The sequence below is a fragment of the Acanthaster planci genome, linkage group LG05 (genome assembly GCF_054643075.1).
Source record: "Acanthaster planci isolate LZ-2023a linkage group LG05, COTS_SCS, whole genome shotgun sequence".
NCBI lineage: Eukaryota > Metazoa > Echinodermata > Asteroidea > Valvatida > Acanthasteridae > Acanthaster > Acanthaster planci.
Window position 1 is genome coordinate 2,145,785 of NC_141781.1, and position 12,882 is coordinate 2,158,666.

The 12,882-nt window shown below is 40.2% G+C and overlaps 1 protein-coding gene across 2 annotated transcripts in view; it reads left to right on the top strand.

The window, feature by feature from the left end:
• LOC110990223 (long-chain fatty acid transport protein 2-like) overlaps nucleotides 1-12,784 on the top strand; it is a 16,179-nt gene extending 3,395 nt beyond the window's left edge. For both annotated transcript variants that reach the window (XM_022255105.2, XM_022255104.2), the window contains exons 2-10: nucleotides 3,448-4,084; nucleotides 4,862-5,080; nucleotides 6,417-6,578; nucleotides 7,202-7,323; nucleotides 7,996-8,190; nucleotides 8,748-8,841; nucleotides 9,498-9,696; nucleotides 10,417-10,514; nucleotides 11,124-12,784. In XM_022255105.2, the coding sequence (XP_022110797.2) occupies nucleotides 3,577-4,084; nucleotides 4,862-5,080; nucleotides 6,417-6,578; nucleotides 7,202-7,323; nucleotides 7,996-8,190; nucleotides 8,748-8,841; nucleotides 9,498-9,696; nucleotides 10,417-10,514; nucleotides 11,124-11,431 (1,905 nt within the window). In that variant the 5' untranslated portion in view covers nucleotides 3,448-3,576 and the 3' untranslated portion in view covers nucleotides 11,432-12,784. The remainder of the gene's footprint in view (nucleotides 1-3,447; nucleotides 4,085-4,861; nucleotides 5,081-6,416; nucleotides 6,579-7,201; nucleotides 7,324-7,995; nucleotides 8,191-8,747; nucleotides 8,842-9,497; nucleotides 9,697-10,416; nucleotides 10,515-11,123) is intronic.
• Nucleotides 12,785-12,882: the final 98 nt, after the last annotated feature.

The window sequence follows — 12,882 nt, forward strand, 5'->3', positions numbered from 1 at the left end:
TTATAGTGATATTCTTCCACGACAATAAATTGTCAAAGGAAATGAAATCTTGATAGCGGTGTTTCAAAAGTCTAGAAATTCTTTGTGTATAACCAGTGCAACACTGAGATTCAGTACCTTGGATGACATCATAGTTTGCTCATGAATAGGCAAATGCCATTAGCATAAAAACCGGAAAAGCTCCAAAATATGGGTAACAAGAGTAAAACAATTATTAAAAATTGTGTTAATTGAAAACGAAAGTTGCGATTTCAAGGATTTTAGTAAATTTAAGTAAAATATTTCTAATGGTCCCTTTCAGTTTATTTCTTTATGAACTGTAAAATAATTATTAGAGTATTTTGGTGAGTTTTTGTTTTAGCTCTCACTGAAAGATTATCATCAAATAGAATCTCATAACTGTTCACCTGCGCACGAGAACACCGAAATGCACTAGAGGTCTTCATGTATCTTAGATTTTTGGAGTGAGAAGTCATTTTGGAAAAAAAACTATTTCTCTTTCAGGTCAGCTAATTTTGCTGATTAATTAGTATGCTAACAAATATTTTATTCTTTTTCAGAAGTATACGAACGAAAAAATTGCGGATTCTAAATTATTGCAAGATATTTTTTCCTATTCGAAAATTTTATCGGGGTCAACATTCAGGCTCTATATAATAGCCGTGAGAATATTTTCCGGGCAGTGTAATTTTTTTCCTTAGGAAGGTTCGGGGTAATTATCGTATACGGGCGTGGTTAACTGCAAGCTCGATAAGGTTAGCGGACACTTAATTAGAAACTTAAAGGTTTCGTAAATACGTAACCATTCCAAAAACATAATACATTCAATGTTTACCCTATTAATTCTGACCCAAGAATGAACAAAAGAACGAACCCTCCCCATGAAAAGTCATCCCCCCTTGCATTTCGGAAACGGAAAAAAAATCGAACCCACGTTCCTAGTCCTGGGGACGCCATTATTGATTAGGCTTTACACAAATTGCTAATCCAACTCAGCTACCAGTCACCCCCCCTTTAGCATAAAGCCCCCTGCTCGCCTCCCATGCTCAGAATTCTGGCTACGCCGCTGCACCAGGCCATTCCAATGAGCCTTTTCAATTAATTCTGTCCCTGTATAAAATGTATCCATGCATCCCTATTTAACCCTCTTTTCGTTTTAATTTTTAGAATGTTTTTGCCCATCAAGGATTTATTACTGTTTTAGCGTAATGGCAGTATAGCCATTGAGCAAAGCGTTCTTGCAGATATTTTCAGTGGAAAAGTTTTGAACAGGAAGCCCCTGTATAATATAAACTGTCGTTTTCCTGCAATGACACCATAGCAACAGCGCCCTCATTTGTCAGGAAAAGCTGGAAAAAATTAACATTTTAAAAAGACAAAATTACGGTAATATACCCTACACATTTGCACAGGATATGAATTTTCGAACTTAAGTTCATGCTAAGTGGCAGAAGCAAGGGCCTGGATTTAATCAGGCAAAACTCCAGTTTGGTTCAGTGGAATGAGTAGGAGCAAATTTTCAAGCGGTCTTTTGTGGAGTCAAGTTTTCTGCAGAGGCTCACTTTAATACGAGGACATTCGATCATTTTATTTTCCCCCTACAAATATCCATAAGTTTGGGTGCACGCAGGGCACTCTGGGATGGCAGGTAGAGATATAGAGGCTTTGCGTTGTAGCCATCTTGCAGGGCAGTTCTTTTGTTCCACGGGAAACCTCCTTGGAGCATACCCTGTGGAACAAACGCATCGGCCTGCAAGATGGCAGCCATGCAAACCCTCAATAGTGCGTCCATTTCCGCTCTATATTCCTTGGCAAAACATGGCCATAGTAAATTCAATTCAGACGACCTCCTCCCTACTCTGTATGCCAACTGATCCGATGCCTCCTTGAACGGTTAAATTTCCTTTGCATGCCAATCTTAAAGCAACAAAAAGGCCCATCAGTTCTTTAATTAGCATTATTTCCAATTTTTGTTTTGCTTTTTCGAAGAGCATTTTGGTTTTTAGATCAATGCCAATTTCCAGAGAGTTCATGGGAAAAACTGGGATGTCATATAACCAAGAAGAAAACCTCAAAAAACTACACATGTAGCAGGAGAGCAGACGGTAACTGCAAGCTTTATTGGAAACAAATTCGCAGATGTGGTGCACCCACACTGTTGACATACATGTACACGTGTTGATTGCACGCTTTACATTGCGGTACACTCCATGCATGAACAGCTGGTCCAAAATCTGAAGCTAGCGGGCGCCGTATACACGACAGAGTTGACTAGGCCAAGGTTCCCGTTTGAGAAGGTGGGGCAAGGGCATGGAACATTTGCCACCTTCGCCCTACTTCTCAACTCTTTCTCGCCACTTTTTGGGCACGAGCTACTCCCAGCAGAAAAAAAAATGTTGTGCCCACCATTATGGGAAAGGTGCTGGCGGCTCCTCACCTTTGCCGAGGTCAAGAGAGTAAAATGTTAGAATGTGGTTTTTCGATGAGGTATGCATATTTTATAATCTTATCAGTAGACCAGCCATGATCATGCGCGCCCCCAAAACGGTCGTAGACTTGTAACAGTCGTTTTAGAGGACAGCCCTTGTCACCTCTACTATCTAACCGTGGGAACAAAGATCCTCAGGAGGTTATTTTCGGAGTAAAGGTAGACGTTGCTTGTGCCACTAACCTGGCTGTAGAGTGAAACGGTGCAGGTGCTCCAGGGTTAATTAAGGACCCGATATTACACTTTTTAAGCAGTTGCAGAGTCACTTGGCTGTCTGTGCATAGTACAATCCACAGTTGAAAGATCATGGGACTCCAATTGTGTGAAGGAGACAGGACGTTTATTGTCATCTATAAACTTTACATAATCAAAATATTCAATCGATAAACCTTACGTTTGTTTGTTTGTAAAGTGGCCCCTTTTGATAATTTCTTATTTAATGTAAAACACAAAATTGCTAAAAATTGTTTGCTGAAGTTGCTAGTTGACACTGTGACCTGAAATGTACAAATACTTTAGAATGTCTGACCTTTCGATCTGAGCAGAGACTTTCTATACTGCAAAATGGCTAATTATGCCTTTGAGGAAGACTGCTAGAGTCAAAACGCCTTAACATTTCATATTTTTATTGTAAAGTTGAAATTTACTTATTCCACAAAACCATTCTGTTGATTATCAGTGTTCTTTATCGCCAGTGTGGATTCCCGTTCAACCATGCTGGGTTTGAAAGCCGCAACACTTCAACTGCATGCAGTGTGCTCTGTGGGTTTCAGCATTCTGCTGCTTTCAATTTTGAGGGCTTCTGTAGTCCTGCCGAGGATGATTATAATTCCAGAGTGCAATTGTGGCACGTGGCACGTGGAAGAGCAACAGACTAGAACAAGTTCAATATTCATAGCCTGGTGAGCAAACAAGCCGTCTGGCCAAAGAATAATGTTTTGTCATTCACTTTTGTGCAGGTATCGTAGAGCAACTGTACAACACATGAACATTGAAACACGCCAGTGTACACGTACATCGCTGTTTTGCTGAGACCAGACTTGGCACTTTCCAGTTGTCGGACTGACTTTTTGCTTGAGGTTTTCAAAATGCCAGATCCACGATCCAATTACCAGCGTGCGGCTCGTGTGGCCGCGGCTACAGCGCTTGGTTTACCCACTGCAGGGTTGGCTTACCTTCGCTTGAAGTACGGGCCAACCCTAGCTGACGATGTCGTCAAAATCTACAAAGGCTACAAAGTGATGAAACGTGTACAACATGCACAGGAAAACAACTTCTTCATTGTGGATTTCTTTGAGCTGCACGTGAAGGAGACACCAGACAGGCCGTTTCTGCTTTACGGTGATGACACGTACACGTACGGAGATATGGACGGGGAAGCAAACAAGCTAGCTCGATTTGTGATGAGGCATGGAGCCCTCAGTTGTAAGGACTCAGCAGCAATCCTAATGCTAAATGAGCCTGGCTTCATCGTCAGCTGGTTGGCCTTCAGCAAATTGGGAGTACAGACGGCTTTTCTGAACTACAACCTCAAAGGACGGGCCTTACTACACTGCATGAAGGCATGTAAGATCAAAGCTATCATCTGCGGGAAAGGTAATTGAGAAATGAGCAAAATGAGCGATAGGTCACAGTGCATGTAACAATTTATTTGATAAAGCATGGAATATTTAAAGTGTAACTGCAATGAATTTTTCTGAGACACAAATTTTTCTGCAAGTTTATCCTCTGTCAATTTATGAAAAAATTTACATCCCTATGGCTTAAATGCATTGAACAGTGGGCTTTAAAAATTAGTTTAAAATATTCATGCTTTCTTGGACAACATAATTAAGGCATTGCTGTGATGTTACCCGAGGTTTAGCTTATTGGTTTTTCTATTGGAATTGGGAACGCAGAATTTACTCACTGAAACCGACTTTGAGAAAGAAATGCCTGATGGCTCATTGCTGTATAATTATACACTAGTAACTAACCAAAGAATAGCCTAGGCCTGCAAATGTGAGAAAAATACAGGAAATATTTTGTGCACAAATCCAGTGTAACATTGAGGTTTCCTTCCTTAGATGACGTCACAGATTTGCTCCTGAATATAGGAATTTTAATGACGTAAATACAAAAACGCAGCAAATATATTAGTAAAAAATAGTGAAGAATCAATCGAAAATGAGGTTAACTAATTCCCAAAGATTGTTTTGTAGCTTGTTATTAAAGAAATCTCAATGTAGCTTCTTTTACACCTTGCACATGCTGTAAATGATATGCATGCAGCGGTCACATGATCAAATGGCCCAATCAACTTTTCTGATAATGCTTCGAACCAACAAGGATCGTTTTTTAACTGCACGAAAGAAATACTTATTTTTTTTACAGACACCTGGCTCTTGAAGGAACTGGAGACCATCATGCCAGAAATTCAAGACCTTGGAATCAAGGTGTGGGTTCTGGGAAAGGTCACCGAGCGCCCCCTGCCGTCGGGAATGACACTGGTCAACACGTGGAATGAGCGCAGCGATCCAATCCCTAAGAGCACTCGTGCAGGAATCAGCATCAGGGACCCGTCTGTGTATATATTCACCTCTGGAACAACAGGTAGGGTACAGCTGACTTTAAGGCATATTTGACTATAATATCTCGTTGATCTGTTTTTAAGTTAAAATTTTACCAAAAGACTTCCATGAAGTATAACTTCGTAATGGTTCATCTGTAGACTACGAGACCACCGAATGGCGCAGGTCTTCGTGTATGTTAGATTTTGGAAGTGAGAGGTGAAATTTTGGCAGGATTTTTCTCTTTCAGGTCTGGTAATTCTTCAGTTTCTATAAATTAATATGATAATAAATGTTATAAAGGCTTTCCTAAGAGACGATTTTTTCTTAGAGAAGTAAACGAACTTTACAGAAATCCAAATTCTAAAATTCTGCGCGTTATTTTTCCTATTCAAGGGTTCTAGAAGTGGGCCGTCAGGGTCAACTTTCAGGCTCTTTTGACAACTTTATGAAAACGAACTCGCTTGTATTATGCAAAGCGATAATGTACATGAACAATATAGCAATCTTTAACACAACCGCTTCCTCATAATAAGACACTAAACGGGCCTCCATAGAAGGTACCCCACCTCATTGCAAGTTACAGCTAAAGAGTCTCTTAATGGGATTTGTTGATATCTTACCGTTACCTGTGTGATGGACAAGAGATAGTATTCGCTGCGACCGTAACCCATGCATTGGATATTTTCAAAGTGTACATCCATCGTTGCTAGGAGACAAAATCCGTCATTCGCCACGACGTGAGTATTCCGTTTAAATGTTCGTTATCCCTTGATTTTGTTTGTCACATCTGTCCTGTGGCAAGGTTACATTGACAAATTTTAAGTCCAATGATTTTGTGTATTTCCTACTGTTAATTATGCGGTTTGCTCAGTCCTGAAAATATATCTCTATTCACAAAAGAACAAATTGGCTCGTAACTAATGGGCTTCATACTGGACCAAGAGAGGGCGCAAGTTTTCAACCAACGGAGATCGCAGGCTCCCTTGGTAGTAACTACATCGCTGGTGAACGAATAACTGTGATTCGCAAGCAATGCAGTCGCATTGTTGCCAACAACATGAACACTTCCGACCAACGCGACTTTTTTTCAGCCGATAAGAGTGTGCTCCTGCTCAGGGCGGAAAGCTGTCTGCTGAGTTAGATTCCACCCATCCAGGCGGCTATAGGAGCAATGATGGTAGAGGCGTTGTAAGACTTACGCTCTCTAACATTCTTATTATCCTTCAAAGTGTTGACAGGATTGTCCCCATCGGGTAGTCCATGAGCTGCGAATATATCGTCAAACTGGGACTTTGATCGTCAATTTTACAATGATCTAAACCTTTTAAGACCAATAACTGACGATTTGATTAATTCGTTATTGTTTTCACATGCAGGTTTCCCGAAGGCAGCCAAGGTGTCGCACTATCGGTCGTGTGCTGCTAGTTTTATCATGTCATCAATGGGCCATTTAGAGGGTTCGGATATATTTTATGTCACACTGCCGTTGTATCACATCTTTGGGTTTAGCATGGGCCTTTTGACTAGCATAGTAACAGGTGAGACAATAGAACGGTATCCTTGAGAAATGCACTTCATGTTTCTGTAAATGTTAAAAAATATGTTCTTATAACCTGATGATAGAACAATACATGAGTATTTACAAGCAGATGTTACAATTTTGATCGATACAGGAGAGTGATATGGTCTTTTGATCTAATAATAATGATAAATAATAAAGATTTATTCATATTGCGAAAATTCCACATCAGTTCAAATGCGCAGTACAACTATACAAAATACACAATATCATAAAAATGTAACTAGACTTTATACATGTACAATTAGAATTGATGATTTCGAAATAGTTTCGATCATTCCGCATTGTGCCTTGAGTTTACAACATCAAGCATTTAAACTTGTTAAACTGACGTTATGTACAGGATCGATCGTGCAGGAAAGACTTCAGAGGATCACTTCACAGATTCAGTCGTAGTTTGCAGCAACACACACCATTTTTGTCTTCACCAAATTCTGAGCCGGGAGCACACGGGGCAAGAGAGTCGATTTTAGCGCTCTTGCCCTGTAACCTGTGCCGAAACATGCCATGACACGAGACATTCTTTTTAACTACAAGCATGGACGCATTTTGAGAGCGTTGTATCTTCTGGTATTTCTACAGGATGCACTGTTGCGCTTAGCACGTTCTCTCCCAAGATATTTTGGGACGAGGTTCGCAAGTACCAAGCCAATGTCATTTTATACATCGGGGAGATCTGTCGCTATCTTCTAGCACAACCACCGGTAAGGATAATGGAGACTCGGTACATGCGGGGATGACTGGAAAAAGTATAGGCATTGAGATGCTTTGACCTTAGATATCAAGAGCTGTCATGTTACGACTCACTTGTGACTCTTCGTCGTCAATGACGCTTAAAAATATTTGGAATGATAGATCGGTTAATCATGACCTGAGCTTCGTGGAAAGTGACAACAGTTGCACTAGTTTGAAAAATAACGATGGGTACATGTACTCTGATTTCAGTAAATTTAAGTTTGTAGTTAAAAAGTATTTGCATGTGAGCCTGCTTTTTTAGGAATAAATTATAATGTGAGACAATTATTTGCACATTCTCCTTTATGGCCTTTTGGGGGTTTGTATCTAAATCCACAACAGTTGGCTAGGAATTTGCCTTTATCCCTCAATAAGAAAAAAGAATTTGGAAATTTCACCCCACCTTTGTCTCACGAGTTTATTGTTTTTCTCCCGGCCTACAATGAACAATGATAATTTATTTCTAATCTAATTCTGATTAGCAGAAGCAAAGCACAACCATGAAAAGGAGCCTTCCTCAACATGTAATTCCTTAATTTGGGGAATTAGTATTTTGCAAGGGTTTATTTTACCGAGGTGAAAATTTCCTTCCTTTTGTTACCATATATTCTAATACTAGTAGTATTTTGTTTAATATGCAGCGTCCTAACGATGGTGAACTAAAGATTAAATGCGCCATTGGCCTTGGATTACGACCAGACGTTTGGGAGGACTTTCAGAAACGTTTCAACGTCGGTCAGATTTATGAGCAGTACGGAGCTACGGAAAGTCCCTTTATGATTGTCAACACGGAGGATAAAGTCGGCAGTGTGGGCCGATTTGGAGGTCTCATGAAGGTAGGCCCTACTTAGTTTCATTTTTTGTCAAGACTTTTCACCAAACAAAAGAGTTTCGTTGTGTCCTTGCAATGTGCGCTCTGTCACTTCAATTGCATCTACACTATAAAGCGTTGGTGCTTTAGAACGACTTCCTGGTAACACTTCATGAACGCGTTGTGGTTTCAATAATCCAAAACGGAATACTTTGCAATGTTTATTTCTTACAAAGACGAGACTTGTTGAAGTGTTAATACATTTTGACCTACAGACACATTTGGGTGAAGGCCCAAAACCACGTTTATTGGGCGATAACACTTTGTTAACGCCGAACACGTTTATTTCCAAAACGTTGTCAAATTTTAAACGGTTACATGTTTGCAATTCGCAAAAACGTGTTCATAATGGGCGTTGGTTTTTGCAGTGTAAAGTATTAGTTTTATGCCAACGGGTGTTTTCTCAAACTACTTGACATCGATAGTGGAAATTGTCATGAGGGATGACCCCACGAAGGAACTTCCCGAGCAAAGTGTTATAATATTGCTGTTTTCCATTGGATTCTCTGTGTGAATGTTCAGGCCGTACTTAACATCATCGAGATTGTCAAGTGCGACATCGAGACGGCTGAGCCTATCCGTGATGCCAACGGGAAGTGTATCATAGCTGAGCCAGGTCAGTCGGTGGCAGACTTTGTTTGCCTGGGGAGGCAGAAATGACTGCACTACTAAGGTGACCAAGATATGTTGAGAACTTTGTGACCAATGGCAGTGCGGTATAAAGGTCAGGTGTCAGTTGGCCCTACTTTAGAGTTATAGTCCCGGTAAGTTCTTGGTTTTCTCAAGCAGCTGGTAAAACTAATTTGCCGGCTTTGTTAAGTCAGAGTTTAAAGTTCATTGGGGTAAGTTCAATATTGACTTAACACTATTGGTGATTGTCGATTGCTTACAATCTGAGGACAAAAATATGGGGTCTCTTGATTTGGGTTTGACACTGAATGCTTATAATGGATCCAGAGACATTTTTGGCCCAACGTTTGGTATCAGGTGAATCGCTGAACTGTTGGCCTAGCAGATCTACTCATCCGCGTTGATTCTCTCCTGATATATGAGCAAACTTGACTCATTTTACGCAATGGTTGTAGAAAATGTTATTTTGTACTTTTTCAACCAGCGTTTTGATGTTTTTGTCCAACAGTTAAGTGATTCACTTGGTTCTCGGCATTGGGCAAAGAACGTAGAAAATAGTTCTCGCGAGCGGAGCTTAATTTCAGTCGCTCCATGACAAAGAAAGAGACGCCTTTCAACGTCTCAATTTACCTCTTATACCAGGTGAGACAGGTCTCTTCGTAGTCAAAGTCGATCAGCGGATCCATTTTGACGGCTACATGGCCGACAAGAAAACGAACGAGAAGAAACTGGTCCGGAATGTCAAGAAGGTGGGAGACGTGTACTACAACAGCGGCGATCTGATGATGGTTGACAAGGAGGGTTATTTGTATTTCAAGGACAGACTCGGCGACACCTTTAGGTAAGAGCTCTCATATCTAGCGGGAGGAGGGATCCATAGGGAGACGCTCATTTCTTGTACTTCCTCCTTAGTAGACTTTTACTCTGGGAGCTCACTTTTCCTGTGTGTGTGAAAGAGTTAAGATGCCAAAATGTTGAAGTAAGCATTATTTTAGGTATGTATGTACACTACGTGGTCACTAGTCATTACATAAGTTTCTCTTATCGGAACAATTTGTAATCAGATGTATTGTCATTTAGTTTAAACAATAGATCCCTTCACTAATAAATTCACAATTATGCACTTCCATTAGAAACTAATAGCAAACACGATTTAATGGGATTTTCCTGGGAAAAAACTGAACAAAGCCAGAAAACCTGAGAGAAAATGATCATTGAAGTCGTACCTCTGTACATGTTCAACGGCCCGCTCACACTTCTTGTCGCCAAGGCCATTTGCGCGCATGCGGGCATGATTGTGAATTTATTAGTGTAAAGTCTTTTAAATGATGCGAACGCCCTATTATTTTTAAAATGAAAATAAATTAATATTCATCGAGTAGGCTAGAAGTTTCACATACCTATATTTTCTACATGAAATGCTTGTGGATTTTTACCCGACAAACCTTTGTCATCATGCCTAACTCAACGCAACCGAACCTTTAGCTATGTTTTAACATTTTGATAAATGTGTAACTTTTGTTTTCTTTTTTTGGTTTTGTCACATATATGTGTTTTCCAGATGGAAAGGGGAGAACGTTTCAACTACTGAGGTCGCCGAAATCATGGGTATATTTCCCGCCATTATGGAGAGCAATGTGTATGGCGTCGTTGTTCCAGGTAATATGCAAATAATGGACATCATGAAAACGTTTTACCTGAACGGAAGAAGGTACTTAAATTCGATATTTTGAGCTTCAAAGCTTTGTGAGCTTCGCTATTAAAAGGACTTCAGTGAAATTTCAGTTTCCAGAGCCACATGAATTAAAAAGCCGGATGGACATTGTAGTTTCGTAAAATGGATAATTACCATAGGTCAATCGGTAGATCGAAACGGAACATAAAATTCTTGACTTTTTGATCAATATACCAGGGTTTCTGTAACAACGCGATTTATTCATTCAAGAAGAGCAAACTAAACGAGAGACCAAATGAGACGTTTTGCATGCGACTTTATACTTTCTGTTACAGTTTCCGTTAAGCTTGCCAAGTATCGCGGTAGAAAAATTGTAGGAAATATGCCAGGCCACAAGCTGGAATGCCATTGCCGTTGAGTTCGAGTCCCAAAGGTTGTAAATCTGCTTTAAAAAACGCAACTCCCAAACATTTGAGCTCGGCAGATTTGTCGTTTATTTCTTAGGAACGTGGGAATTAATTTCGTGTTTTTCTATTAAAGAATTCGAGCCTTCTCAGTTTCTAATTCAGAGTTGTTTTTTTTTACCTATTTAGGGAAGGAGGGTAAGGCAGGTATGGCAGCCGTAAGGCTTAAAAAAGACGTCGAATTCGATCCCAAGAGCTTGTATGATCACGTCACCAAGGCTCTGCCCCTCTACGCATGCCCCAAATTCCTCCGTATCACCGAGGAGATCTTGACGACAACGACCTTTAAGCACCAAAAGTCCAACCTGGCCAAAGAGGGATTTGATGTGAACATCATCTCCGACCCTCTGTACTTTCTGGACGTGGAAAAGAAGACCTACGTGCCTTTGGATAAGGACGTCATGCGACGGATTGTGATTGGCCAGGCCAGACTTTAGGGAGCTGGGCTTTGGCTACAGTACAATCTAGGGACGACCGCCTAGCAACGGCATCCATCTATCGTGATTTCCATTGAAACTTTCATGTTCTCAGATGATAGAACCATGCCAACTATATATCGATTCCATTTAGTGAAACGGACTGGCTGCATGCATAATATTGAGGGTAGTGACCATCACAAGACCAGTCACAAGACCAGTCACAAGACCAGTCACAAGACCAGTCACAAGTAACAGAGTAAACAATGACGAAGGAATACTTTTAATTTTGTAGCAGTTCATTTGAATATAGCTTGTGACTTGAATTCAGACTGAAGGTCTTGTGTCGGTCTTGTGCTGGTCTTGTGTGGTCTTATAATTGATCTCGACTACAACACTGATTGTTTGCGCTTTGTAACACTGAAAATCAGAGCTTTGCATAGAGAGAGTTGCGACATGACACTTGTTGGCAATAAACTGGCAGGTGTATGCGCCAATGCACTTGGATGGTTAGCATACAGTAGCCGCACGCTCTGAAGTACACATACACAGTACAGAAGCCATTTTGTTTTCAAACTCTGAAACCGGCCCAACTCTGCTCAACGTAACTCTACTGGAAACAAATTAAGTCGGCCTACTGGGCGGATTTCGTTGGTTTTTGTGCGCTAGTGAATCATTCACAGATATGTTTTTACTTTTGGATGGGTGTCAAAACCATGCTGAGACTACCATGCGAATATATTCATTGGAGTAAGTATAAATCTCTGTATTTATAGAAGTCATATACTCGCTTTTTACAGCCAAAATGATCACCCCAACCCAATTTAACCCAACAGTTTTCAAGTGATTGTGATTTATCACACAGCTTACCATTGTGTAATCTTCGTCGATTTTGTTCTGTAAGAACTCACCCAAAGACCTGCAAATAGTTATCAGAATGTTTAGACGCGATACTTACTAGATATTGTAATGTTAGGGTTCAAGTCGTTCGCTTGTGCACTATTTGCCGTTTTTAATAACGCTCGTAAAATAGAAACAATTCTACATTTTATCTCACAGATTTCAAATGTAGCTCAATGACATGTTGACAATGGTGATTCGAAAACTAAAGTGCCTGATCAAACCTTCACCGATTATTGTACAAATATTACGTCTGATTAGTAATAAGTCTTTAAGTTTTCGTAAAAAGCACCATAAATAGTGCATCTTTTAGCTTTGCTATAAAGTAGTTGTTCCTCGAAGAGATTCTTTTTAAGAGGAAGAAACCTCAGCATTTTTCTTAAATAAATCATCTTTAGCGAAGTTTACGGCATTGTAGCTTTTAAAGTGGTTGAATTGTTCGGAGCAATAAAACTGAAATGATGTCAAACAAAATGATTTCGTTTGATGTTTTCTGGATTAGAGCAAACTGATTTCCAATAGAATGTCTAGTCTCTGTCAAGCAGATCAACCAGTGAACCAGTCTAATACTT